The 14,011-nt window shown below is 41.1% G+C and overlaps 1 protein-coding gene across 1 annotated transcript in view; it reads right to left on the bottom strand.

The window, feature by feature from the left end:
* The window catches only part of spag6 (sperm associated antigen 6), a 188,355-nt gene that overhangs the window by 45,343 nt on the left and 129,001 nt on the right, over positions 1-14,011 (bottom strand). Inside the window, exon 8 of the mRNA XM_060825574.1 lies at positions 12,982-13,173. Within this exon, the coding sequence (XP_060681557.1) occupies positions 12,982-13,173 (192 nt within the window). The remainder of the gene's footprint in view (positions 1-12,981; positions 13,174-14,011) is intronic.

Here is a 14,011-nt window from a genome sequence, read left to right as displayed (position 1 = left end):
GAAGTTGTAAAGCATCTGTTGAAAACAATGTTTGGAATTTGCAACACATCATGTCTGACATTCCTGGGATCGAAACATCGAACTGCCTGAATGTTTGCAGTTGGCTCAGTTATAGATCTCTGAAATGAGGCACTACTTGTTTGGTCAGATATGGAAGGCAATGACTTTAAACACAGCATTGAGTCAAATCAAAAATACTAACAAATTGTAAATAAAATTCAATGTTTGAATTGATATAAATCTACATAACAATTCAACAATATTATACAAAGTATGATCCACATCATCCAATTAATACAAAAACAGTTAAACCAAGCAATGAGAAACCAATGCCAATGAAAGTTGCTCTGATGAAAGAATTTCAGCATCAGTATAGTTCACTTCTTTTTGATAGTAATTTTATCCTTACAACTGCAAAAGAGATAGATTATTAGATAAATGTTTTTTTCAGTTAAATTAGCATCACAGCTTCAGATGAGCAGCAAATTGATTTAGTTTTCCACTAGTGAACAACTTGGGAAGTATTGTGCCAATATCAATCTGTAGGAACTAAAATTGTTGGAAATGTAGTTGTCCTACAACTAATTTAACTAGCAGCTCATGTTGCATTATTGAACAGATCTCAGACCAGACAGGCATTATACCTTAAAGGATGGTTAGAGGGCATTATAAAATGTGAGGTTCCAATATAAAGTTACTGCTCTACCTTTAGTGCCTGTAAAAGTAGTAATAGTAGTAGCCTGCTTGCAGTTTCTGTGTCTGCTTTATGTAATCAGTAAGCACAGAGCCCAGACCATTAGCAACTCTATTGAACCTGATGTTTTTATGGCCACATCCAAATTGCGTCATGGTTTTTGGAGGGATTTTCACCACAGGGCCTACTGAAGTCTAAAGATGCATCAGTTAACTACCAATGCCCCTAACTCACATATGTAATTCCAGCCCCATTTTGCCATAGTCTTAAGGTTATGCCATCGTGAGAAGGCCACTGTACACCTAGATGAGCACGAGCATTCCAAAGGTGCCCTGCTCAGTGACGGTCAGAATATGAACACGTCAGAGAAGAAGATGGCACTGTGATTCTCCAACAGTGATTTGGAGGCCTTGTAGGTTAGGGTGGAGTGAAGGAGAGGAGTCCTCTTCATGGAGGACAGGCAGAGGCGGCCACGTAAACAGACCCTGGCAGCTATTCCAAGGTCGCCAACCAGGTCAGTGCCATTTCAATGATGCAGAGGAATGTCCATTCTTTGTTATACTAAGGTAAGTGCCACACTCCTCTCTGCCTCACACTCACTTTATCTATGCTACTGCACCCATTTCCCACCACAGTTCATGCTCTGCCGTTCTCACTATTGCCTGCAACATCTTCCCTCACTCACTCTCACCTATCCTAACATCCAACACGACTAACCCTGCACACTTGTCGTGTCAATTGTAAGCATAAAAGCATAAAAGATGGAGTGAGGTGCTCCCAACGTTGAGACAGCATCTCCAATCTTCTTGTCTAATTCTGCATCACCATAGCTTACATCACTCAGACTCCTATAAGATTTCACCATCTGAAATCATAAATCACAGAATCATACAGTACAGAAGAGGTCCATAGGCCCATTGTGTCTGTACCACCAAAGCTACCCTACTACCTACAGTAGTCACACTTTCACATGCTAGGCCCATAGCCTTGAATGTACCTGCTCCAACTACCATTCCAGGCAGTGCATTCCAGACACCGACCATTCTCTGGGTGAAAACATTTTTCTTTAAATCCCCTCTAAACCTCCTGACTTTCACTTTAAAAGGGCTCTTCATCCTTTTGTTCCCATTGTAGGTCATTTCCACCAACATTCTGGTGGCCTGCATGCCTAAGTAATTGAAGATGGATGCAGTAGGACTCATTTTCCATCTCAGTACCAACCGTTCTGTCCTAATGAGGGGTCGCTGCATTTCCCTTTCCCATTGGCAATCTGTTTCTTATCATTTTCCCTGCCTCTTTACTATTTTCAGTTGGTTGGAATTATAGGGAAGGACTATCTTCTAGACTAGAGATTTGTGGATCAGCTTTTAATCATTAGCTAATGTGGCCATCTGTCTAATCCTGGTTACTCTCTGTTCTTCTAGCATTCTTTAGATTAGATAAGATTACTTACAGTGTGGAAACAGGTCCTTCGGCCCAACAAGTCCACACTGACCCTCCGAAGAGCAACCCACCCAGACCCATTCCCCTACCTTTACCCTTTTACCTACCACTACGGGCAATTTAGCATGGCCAATTCACCACACCTGTACATTTTTGGACTGTGGGAGGAAACCGGAGCACCCAGAGGAAACCCATGCAGTCACGGGGAGAATGTGCAAACTCCACACAGAGAGTCGCCTGAGGCGGGAACTGAACCCAGGTCTCTGCCGCTGTGAGGCAGCAGTGCTAACCACTGTGCCACCATGCCACCATTATTGAAAATCAAATGGAGTTGTTGGAATTCTTTGACTTGATTTGATTTGACTTAACTTGATTTTTTTTTGTAATTGACTTCTGATTTCTTACCCCTACAAGAACTTTCAAAAGACGATTAGAGAACACTATTCCCAGGTAAAGGGACGACAGACAAGTGGGAGGCTTTCAAAAGTGAAATAACAAGAGTTCAGAGACATTATGTTCCTGTTAGAATGAAAGGTTAAGCTGGTAAAATCAGGGAATAATGGATGAATAAAGATATTGAGGTTCTTGTCAAGAATAAAAAAAATCATAAATTAGATATAGACAACTGGGATCAAATGAATGTCTTGAAGAGTATAAAATGAACAGGGGCATTCTTAAGAGGGAAATTGAAAGACAATGAGATAGTCTTGGCCAATATAATTAAGGATAATCCAAAGAGATTCTACAAGTACATTAAGAGTAAAAGGGCAACTAGAGCGAGAGTACAGCACATTAAAGATCAACCAGTTTGTCTTTGTGTTGAATCTAGGAGATGGGAGAGATGTTAAATTAATATTTTGCATCAGTTTGTATTGTGGAGAAAGAAATGGAGGCCAAAGCACTCAGGGAAATACATACTGGTAGTTTGAAAACAGCTCACACTAAAGAAGAGGAAGTGCTGGACGTCCGTATCCCAGGATGTTGTGGGAAGCTTGGGAGAAAATTGTCGGGCTGCTGGCTGAAATATTTAATTTATCTATAACCATGGGTAAGGAGCTGAAGGTCTGGAGGGTGACTAATATTGTGCCTTTACTTAGAAATACTGTAAGCAAAAGCCTGGGAACTGGAGACTTGTGAGTCTTTTACTGGTGGTGGATAAGTTGTTGGAGGTGATTCTGAAAGATAGGATTTACATGCATTTGGTAAGGCAAGCAAGGATTAGGGATAGTCAACGTGGTTTTGTGTGAAGGAAATCATGCCTCATAAACATCATTGAGTTTTTTGAGAAAGTGATCAAAAAGGTTGAGGAGGACAGAGCAGTAAATGTTGTTTACTTGGACTTTAGTAAAGTCTTTGATAAGGTTCTGCATGGTAGATTAATTAATAAATTTATATCACATGGGATTTAAGGTGAGTTTGCCAACTGAATACAAAATTGGTTTTACGGTAGGAGACAGAGAGGGTGGCGGTGGAAGGCTGTTTTTCAGACTGGAGGCCTGTGACCATCTGTATTCCACAGAGATCGGTACTGGGTGCACTTTTGTTTGTCATTTACATAGATGATTTGGATGAGAATATCGGAGGCATGTTAGTAAGTTTGCAAATGACACCAAAATTGGTGGTATAGTGGACAGTAAAGAAAATTATCTAAGACTGCAAAGAAATCTTGATCAATTAGGTCAATGGGCTGACAAGTGGCAGATAGAATTTGATTTGAATAAACGTGAGGAATTGTATTTTGGTAAAACAACCAACTACAGGAATTATACAATTAATGGTCGGGCTCTGGGTAGTGTTGTAGAACAGACAGACAGCGAGGGGTTCAGGTATGTAATTAGTTAAAATTTACATCACAGGTAGAGTAGTGGTTAAGTTGTTTAGCACATTTGCCTTCACTGCTCAGACATTTGAGGATAGGAACTGGGACGTGATGTTGAGGTTGTACAGGATGTTGGTGAGGCGTCTTCAAGAGTACTTTGTTATAGGAAGCATATTATTAAATTCGAAAGGGTTCAGAAAAGATTAACCACAATGTTGCCAGAAATGGAGTATTTGAATTATAAAAATAGGCTATGACTTTTTTCACTTTAATTGTTCAAGTGACAGAATTTTAAAATCCTCGCAGGTAACTGTCCCTAACATCTCCCAGGAAGGTGAATGCAGAAACCTCTATACTGTAACAGTGCAAACTCAAGTCAGCCTTTGGCAGTTTCTTTCAAAATTTAGCTTCAAAGTGACAAAGTTACCCACTCTAATTCTTTCATTTTATCTATGCATTCAAACTGCGACTACAAGCTCCTAATTTCTTACAACCGGACCTCAATCAAGTTTCCCAAATTTACTACAGTTTGAAAGACATAGCTTACATTGTTAAATTCCTAGGTGAGGAGGGATAAATTGGCTCCCCTTCTTTATTCACTCACCCTGTTGGTTGATCATAACATAATTGAGAAAGAATCTCCTCCATTGTTCTTACCTTTCTCCCAGACCAAATGAATGTGTATTTTTTATATAATATATTTTTATTAAGAAAAAATAGATTTTTAAATATTACAACAAATACAAAACAATGCAATTCAAAACATTACAAAAATAGTACAAAACTAAACCCAAATAATAAAAAGAGTATTCCCCAACCCACTCTCTATACGAACGTAGAAATATATCTAGAGAAGTATAAAATTTAAAAAAACCAAAACTAGTTATTTAATTCACTAAATAAATATCTAACAACAAACAAATAAATAGTATTAACTCAGCCCAGCCAAACAAAACACTCATACATTCACAGTTCCTCCGGCCTGGATGTTGGACTCATGAAACACAATCGTTACGGCTATATAAAAGCCCTTGTTAGTGTGGCAGATAAATCTGTGTCCAGGTATTTCAAAAAGGGTTGCCATGTCTTGTAAAAATTCTCAGTTTTGTGGTGTACCATATTTGTGAGAAAATCCAGAGAAATATGCTCCATAATAATCTTCCGCCAACCCGACAGGCCTGGGGTGTTTCTGATATCCAACCTAGCAAGATATTCTTCCTTGCACAGAATGTAAGAATATTGAAAAGTTTTGCCTTATGCGAGTCTGCAGGAAATACAATGGGTAGGCCCAAAAGGAGCGAAATAGGGCCCTTCTCCACCCCTACACCTAAAATCCTCTCCATTGCACCCACCACAGCGCTCCGATATGTTTGAAGCCTGTCACAAGACCAAAGACAAAGGGTAAGAGTACCCATACAGACCTTGCACTTGGGGCATGCTGAAGATACCCCTGGTTTAAATTTTGACAAACAGTCTGGGGCTAAGTGGACCCTGTGGAGAATCTTCAGCTGTAAAGCATGGGTCCTATTGCAAATTGATATCTTCCTTGCATTCTCCCAAATATCCTCCCATGCCTCTGAAGAAACTTCAACACCCAGCTCTCTTTCCCACATCTTGCAGAGTCGATTAGACTCATCTGAGGTGGCACCCCCCCAATTGGTGATATAGAGTACTGACAGAGAGTGTACTCTTAGCCCTTAGTACCCCTCTTTCTATGTCAGATTTGTAGGGATCAGTCAAAAGTGTGGTCCTTTTTTGAATAAAATCCCTAACTTGAAAAAAACAAAAGGAGATCTCTATTAGGTAACTCGTACTTCCGTACAAAGGACATCATTAGATCTCCCTCAAGTAAATCACCCATGCAAGATATACCCCTAGCTGCCCAACGTTTAAATCCTGAATCTATCAGACCTGGTTGAAAACTCGGCATACCCACTAAAGGTGTAAACAAAGATATTTTGCCAATATTACCTTCCATTTGCCGAATTGCCTTCCATGCTTTAACAGTATTGATGACTATTGGGTTATAGCAATATTCCCTAACTTTCCTCACCTTGTCCAAAAACAGCAAACTGGTAAGGGGGCACCTTGCCTGGGAGACTTCGATATCTAGCCATATTGAAAGAGAGTCCTCACAAACCCAATCACTTATGTAGGTCAAAAGTGAGCTTAATTGGTAATTTTTAATGTCCGAAAGGTCTATATCCCCCAACCTGTGAGGCAACTGCTGTTTGGCTAATTTAATGAGGGGCCGTTTACGGTGCCAGGTAAAGGAGCTGAACCAACCATTCTGTCTCCTGAGTGTTTGTTTATTGAAAATCAGGGGAGCATCCATATAGGGTATAGCATACGAGGAATATTCATCTTAATAAGCGCTATCCGACCCAACCATGAGACTGGAAGTGCCTTCCATCTTTGGAGATCTTGTTTAATTTTTTCAAATAATTGAGTAAAATTGGCTTTGAACAGCCAATCCAGAACTGGAGTGATGAATAGCCCAAATACACAAAACCCTCCTGTGACCACCTAAATGGGAATATATAGTCACTCTCAAGAGCCAACTCTTTCGTAAGACCACCCATAGGCATAGCCTCTGATTTAGCAAAATTAATCTTATACCCAGACAAAGCGCCAAACGCGTGAATGCATTGTATCAGGCAAGGCACTGAGACTGCTGGATTTGTCAAGAAAATTGGAACATCATCTGCATACAGCAAGATCTTATGTAATTTTGATCCCACTTCTGGAGCTGATACATTGAGATCCCCACGAATGGCTTCTGCCAACGGTTCAATCACCAACGTAAAAAGTAATGGTGAAAGGGGATAGCCCTGCCGGCTGCCCCTAGAAATATTAAAATTGCTTGATCGTACCCCATTGGTAATGACAGCAGCGAGAGGTACACTGTAGGGAACGTTTACCCATCTAATGAAAACTTCACCCAGACCAAACCGGTCTAGAGTATAGAAAAGGTACGGCCACTCAACTCAGTCAAATGCCTTCTCTGCATCTAAAGAAATCACCAATCCCTGTATTGACTGCTGTTGGCATGCTTGAATTACATTAAGCAGCCTCCTAACATTATTGAAGGATCTGCGACCCTTTATGAAGCCCGTCTGATCCTCTTTAATTATAAAGGGTAACACAGTCTCCAGCCTTAATGCAAGAGCCTTAGAGAGGATCTTAAAGTCGACATTTAAGAGCAAGATGGGCCTGTATGAAGCACAGTCTTCCGGATCCTTCCCTTTTGTAAGGATAAGTGAAATATTGGCCTCTCTCAGAGATGGTGGGAGACAATGATGATTGTATGAATCATTGAACATATTCAGCATCGGACCTGATAGTATACTGATAAATTCCTTATAGAATTCACTGGGAAGTCCATCAGGACCAGGCACCTTTCCACTCTGAAGGTGCCTCACAGCTTCCTGCACTTCTTGCTCTGATAATGGGGCATTGAGAAATGACTGTTGTTCGGGAGTCACAACCGGGAGTTTCAGATCTCTAAAAAAGGATTCCATGTTGGCCTGCCCCTCCTCACAGTTCTCAGACTGATATAACAGAGTAGAATCTCTGGAATGCCACATTACTCTTTTAGAATCACATGTTAGGTTCCCAGACCCTGCCTTAATCACTGTAATGGTTTGTGGGGCACTCCTCTTTCTGGCAAGATATGCTAAGTATTTGCCTGGCTTGTCACCATGCTTGTATAACCTTTGCTTTGCAAAAGCCAGCTCCTTATTTGCTGTCTGCGTGAGCACGGAATTTAGTGCAGACCGCAGTGCCGTAATCCTCTGTAGTTTGACCAACGAGGGTCTGTCAAAATAGGCCTTCTCGGCTGCTTTCAACCATGCTTCAAGGAGATGTTGGTGCTCACCCTTCTGCCGCTTCCTACTTGGGGAATATGAAATAACTAACCTTCTGGCATAAACATTGGCAGTTTCCCAGAGAACAGATGAGTATCAGCTGAGCCTATGTTGATGTCTAGGAATGCCCGAAGTTCCCAAGAGAAATACTCCACAAACTTGTTGTCCATGAGAATAAAGGGGTCCATTCGCCAATACCTTGAATCCACTGTAACGTCATTAATTTTAACCATGTGGTACACTGGAGCATGATCAGAGATGCATGGATCCATCTAAGGTGATCCGAAGCACTACTGAATATCAGGAAGTACTGAATCCCAAGCTCCTTCAATCTTTTCTTGACACGATCATACGATTTTTGTTTCTGGATCACCGCCGCTGCAAAGTCCTGAAAAAACATGATCTTAGACCCCTCGTAAATTAGGGCGTTTGGATCCTTCCCCTGGAGTCTGGAAGCCTCCATGACTCTCTCCTCATCCCGATAATGATGGAACCACACCAGGAAAGGATGAGGGCATTGACCCAGACCCAACCTCCGTGCTGCGATCCAGTGAGCTCTCTCTATCTTCAATCCTCTCATGCCAGTCTCCAAGTCAAGGAATTTCGGAAGCCAATCTTCCTTACCCTCAGGCAGACCGATAATCCAAATGTTTTTTCTCCTGCCCGTTTTCAAGATCATCCACTTGGTCATGCAAATTACGAACCTGCGTCTTCAGGGCTTGGATCTCTTCCTTGAATGAACTGGCATCAGCTTCCACCACTGTGAACCTGTGCCTCCACCTCATCCGTCCTCCTCTCCAGGTCTCTCAGCGGCTGCTCATGCTTCTGTAGCATGAGAGAGAGACTGGAGCCAGCTTCTCTTCAATCTGTTTCCCCAACAGCTCGCGAGATTTCGAGAGCTGGTTTACCAAGTCCTGGAAAGTAATCTGCTCTGAGGCTGCTGCAGACTGAGCTGCCGGCCTGGCCTCAGATGCTCCTCCTCCCTTTTCTGGACAGCTGAAAATATAGGTAAGTCAATTTTTAAATGTTTCTTGGGGCTCCACAATCTTTCCAATGCCCCAAGAAACCCTGATGACCTGGGTTGGGTGGGTTAAAGGACAGTCCTGCTCCTGCTGCGATGCAAAGCTCTGCAGTGTGATCCTCTCAGATGCCGCCATCTTAAAACCCCCAATTGTGTATTTTAAAAAGAGCCAATTTAACAAGGCTTTGAGATGACAGAAGAGTGAGCTTATTAGTTATTAAATGTGAGAAGAAAGTAACATAACACCCAGTTTAGAATTGAGAAGCAAGTCCAAGTAAAAGGCATAAAAGATGGAAGATATATGGATTAAGATGTTCTTTTGGCTAACTGTCAGACTTGTCGAGTTTCACAGAAGGTTTCTTTCTACGAGGTCTAGTATGATCCCTTGCCCCATGTTACCAAACTTGCCTTCTTAATAAAAACTGAAAGAACTGGGGATGCTATAAATCAGAAATAGAAACAGAAGTTGCTAGAAAAGTTCAGCAGGTCTGGCGGCATCTGTGAAGCGTAATCAGAGATAACTTTTCGGATCTAGTGACCCTTCGTCAGAACATTAGGGAGTTCTGAGGAAGGGTCAATGGACCCGAAACGTTAACTCTGATTTCTCTTTACAGACACTGCCAGACCCTATGAGCTTTTCCAGCAACTTCTGCTTTTATTACCTTCTTAACATCCTAGGAGAAAGTGAGGACTGCAGTTGCTGGAGATCAGAGTCAAGAGTGTGGCACTGAAAAAGCACAGCAGGTCAGGCAGCATCCGAGGAGTAGGAGAATCAATGTTCAGGTATAAGCCCTTCATCAGAAATATCCTACCTCACCACTCAGTAGATTCTAGCTCCATTCTGCCAGCTGCCACTTCTGGAAGAAGTCACCAATCACCAGATATTTGCCAAACGATTGGCATTGTTAGTGCTGGCAGCATCTTTAAAAGGAAGCTGTGCCTGCCCGGTTTGTTGAAAGACAGGAGTTCTGAAGATGTCTGAACATCAATGGCAGGGTCCTGGAGGTCTTCGTGGATGGGTGGTGTGGAGGAGGACTGTTTTCTTCCTGAAGCACTAGAGAAGATCAAGCAACCAGTATTTGGCACCTGCTCCAGGTCATGACCCTGGTCAGGCCAATACCTTCAGTACAGAGGAACAGCCAGCATTGCTACAACAAGGTTAAAGACCTCATCTTCAGGAGGGTAAGTGCCACACTTCTGTCCCTGCTAAGTCACAATGGGATGGGATGAGCCTTGAAGGAAGTGGTGAATTAGCTACTGCACCCACCTCTCCTCAAGGCTCATCCCCTGCCATTTTCAGTGTAGCATCAATATCTTTTGCTCTCTTGTCCCTTGCAGGAGAAGACTAGGGGGTGGTTGAAGATTCCCTCCAACGTATCTCATCCACTTCCTGCACCTCCGCTCTCAAACCCCATCCCTCCTACTGTAACAAGGACAGAACCCCCCTGGTCCTCACCTTCCACCATACCAACCTTTGCATAAACCGCATCATCCACCGACATTTCCACCATTTCCAAACGGACCCCACCACCAGGGATATAGTTCCCTCCCCACCCCTTTCTGCTTTCTGCAAAGACCATTCCCTCTGCGACTACCTGGTTAGGTCCACGACCCCCCAACAACCCACCCTCCCCTCCTGGCACCTTCCCCTGCCACTGCAGGAATTGCAAACCCTGCACCCACACCTCCTCCCTCACCTTCATCCAAGGCCCCAAAAAGAGCCTTCCACATCCATCAAAGTTTCACATGCACATCCACCAATGTCATTTATTGTATCCATTGCTCCCAATGTGATCTCCTCTACACTGGGGAAACTGGATGCCTTCTCGTGGAGCGCATTAGGGAACAGCTCCGGGACACTCGCACCAATCAACCCCACCACACCGTGGCCCAATATTTCAACTTCCCCTCCCACTCTGCCGAGGACATGCAGGTCCTGGGCCTCCTCCACCGCCACTCCCTCACCACCCAACACCTGGAGGAAGAACGCCTCATTTTTCGCCTCGGGACACTTCATCCCCGGGGCATCAAAGCGGACTTCACTAGTTTCCTCATTCCCCCTCCCCCAACTTACCCCTGTTCCAACCTTCCAGCTGAACACCATCTGCATGATCTGCCCTACCTGCCAATCTTCCTTCCCACCTATCTGCTCCACCCTCCCCTCTGACCTATCAACTTTATCCCCATCCCCATCCACCTATTGTACTCTTTGCTACCTTCTCCCCAGCCCCATCCCTTCCCATTTATCTCTCCATTCCACAGGTGGCTGATCCCTGTATCAAAATTCTGCCTGTTCCCTTCCAATTCTAGGAAGTTCAAATCAAGGAACATGTCATGGCCACCCACACACAAATGTCCTCAGCATCACCCATTCAAAGTTCCAAGGTCAAGGGCTCCACTGCTGAGCAGGTTCCTGCCACATGACATTTACCTCTTTTTTTCACAGAAGCACTCCTTTAAAATGTCTGTTAATAGCATAGTATCATATGAAAAAGGAAATATTTGTTTGCTAATATTATCAAAATTAGTTTCTGAATGTCCTAACTGTGAACTGTTTTAGCAGCCTTCTTCACAATATCATTTAGAATTGTTTTCATCCAGCTGTAAACTCATTGGCTGAACCATACAGATGATTCCACATTGTGTACATTAATTTCTCAATTGTTAACACAAGAACAGAGGAAAATTTTGCAATGACTTGCTGACAACTCATTATTTCAATTCGGTATAAAGTCATTTACAAGACTAAAAATAGGAAACGCAACATTGTGCAGGTACCTTTTATTGTAATAAACTATTGTTTATGCAGCCCAACAGAGTGAATGCAGTTTCTTTAAAGAATCTGCACTTCCAGTTTGATGTGCTTTCATTGGTCATCAAATGCACAAAAGCTTCTGGACAATCATGTACCTGCCCTTTCATCCTACCAACATGAAGACATTTTTGAAAAAAAATCAACTAATAGCAGCACAAGTAGTCAACTGATTTTTATCTATAAATCAACAGTGTTTTTCTACTTGCTCTAAATATAATAGTTGGAGAGAACCTGTAATCTTTAAATGTATGCAATGTACCCAGTTTAAAAATTTTCATTTGGTATGCCTTCTAATGACTAGTTTAAGATGACTAGTTATGTTATAATCCATACTAGATAGTATCATGTTCTAGTAAAACGCATTATTCAAGTAAGACTCTCAAAAACATACAGCAGTGCACTTCATAACACCTTCTTCAATTATCACCTGATTAATTATAAAACAAAGGTGGTCAACAGCAAACATGCTAAGCTCTCACTGGATACAATGTTCCCACAATCAACTGATCCCACTGATAAGCACAATAAATGAGTAAATGACACCCATGCTTATAAGTTATTGTGATAGGTTCAAGACCATGGTAATGCACAAAATACAATTTACATCATCACATAAACAAAACATTTTTACTTCATGTTCATTTTTTCAAAAACTTAAATAATAAAGTAACAATTTTTAAAATTAATCACGTGGTTTTTAACACAGTCAAGAACAATGCTGAAGGGATATGTTTATGTGAAAAGGGTTAGACATAGAGATAAATAATGTATCTTCTACTTTAATAGATATGAAATGTTTCCTGTCATCTTATTTTACCACAATTTCCAGAAATCACAAGGATTTTCAGAAAAATGAGATTTATAACAAAGAACAGCTGGCTTGCATTTCGTTAACCAGGTTATGTCTAGGGAATAGAAATTCTGTAATTAACCACTTGAGCTTCACTTTCATGGTTTATGACATCATCTAGCTCTCTACTGTGACACATTTCAAGCCAGCTATTATCCCCTTGGTAAACATTATTGACAGGAGATCAGGATTAATTCTTGTTACTAGAGATAATTCAGCATTAATACACACTTTAAAATCAATTTCCTAAAAGACTACCCATATAAAGAACTGTTTAAATACTTATTTGGTAAATAAGTAAAAAAAGTAAAAGATTAAAAAAAGTAAAAGATAATTCATTATTATCTGAATAGTAAGCTTTCCTAATCTTTAAATAGGAGATAAAAGAAAAAAAATCTTAACTGCTTTATAGTTAAATTTGGCACTGTATTTGCAAGTGGGATCAAAAATGACAGGCATGATGCATGTTTTACCTTAATCTGAAGGTCTTCAGAGCTTCCAGTCTGCATGTAGAGTGCAAGGAGCTTTGGCAGAACATTTGCCACAGCAACAGCACGTGCATGCTCTGGAGTGTGTCTTCCTATCTGCCCCAGGGCCCAAGCAGACGCTGCCTTAATGTGGTCTTCTGGTTCTTCTGACAGGCAGATAGCCAACTGAGGCACCCCCTGTAGTGTTGATCAGAAGCACGCAGTCTTAGTCAGAGACAGTACACGTGATAGGCTTATACTAATAAGCAATTTTAGAGGGGAAAAATACAGTTCTTTATTTCTACACTACACATCTTCCTAATGGGTGAAAGAGCAGTTCAGCACACAGCTGTTCAGTGTATTAGAGCCGGCATTTTTTCAGTTTGACAGAATGTCAAGGCTAGTGAAATCCTTAGCTTGAAGCTCCATTACGCATATCACCAGCACAGTATCTACTGTGGAAAATACACAAAAATTGAGAAGTGATGCATCTTAAGGGAAGTCGCAGTTCATCTCAAACTATAACATGTAAAAATTAAATGACATATCTAAACATTTACTTTGTTCAGTTTTGAACATAACAATGAATTATTTTTCTTAAATGTTGTTTCCATATTTAAAACCAGATCAAAGGCATGCTTGTATCTGACACAAAAATTACAAAAATCTATTTTATAATGAGGAATAGAACAATTATATTTTATTAGAAACACGCTGCTGTGGAAAGATAATTGGGATATATATGCTTAAGGCATCTCACCAGTTCTTTGTCTAACATTACAGTATGACCTTTCTATTTTGGCAGCCCTGATAGTCTAAAATGCCAGACTGAACATAGTAACCACTGAAGGAAAATGGTGATTCTTTTATTTTAGCCTTAAATGATATTATTGTTAAATCAAAATTAATTATGATTGACAACAGTATTGTAAATTTGACTATACTTTCATATATGTTTTGAGAATTTTGTTTTAATGAAACTACTGCTAATGTAACTAGCTGAATTTAAATAGTCTTCAAAGTATTTTTGACCAAA

This window comes from Hemiscyllium ocellatum, chromosome 5, assembly GCF_020745735.1.
Source record: "Hemiscyllium ocellatum isolate sHemOce1 chromosome 5, sHemOce1.pat.X.cur, whole genome shotgun sequence".
Lineage (NCBI taxonomy): Eukaryota > Metazoa > Chordata > Chondrichthyes > Orectolobiformes > Hemiscylliidae > Hemiscyllium > Hemiscyllium ocellatum.
The sequence above is the reverse complement of the archived record's forward strand: the minus strand, read 5'-3'. Positions and strand labels throughout refer to the sequence as shown.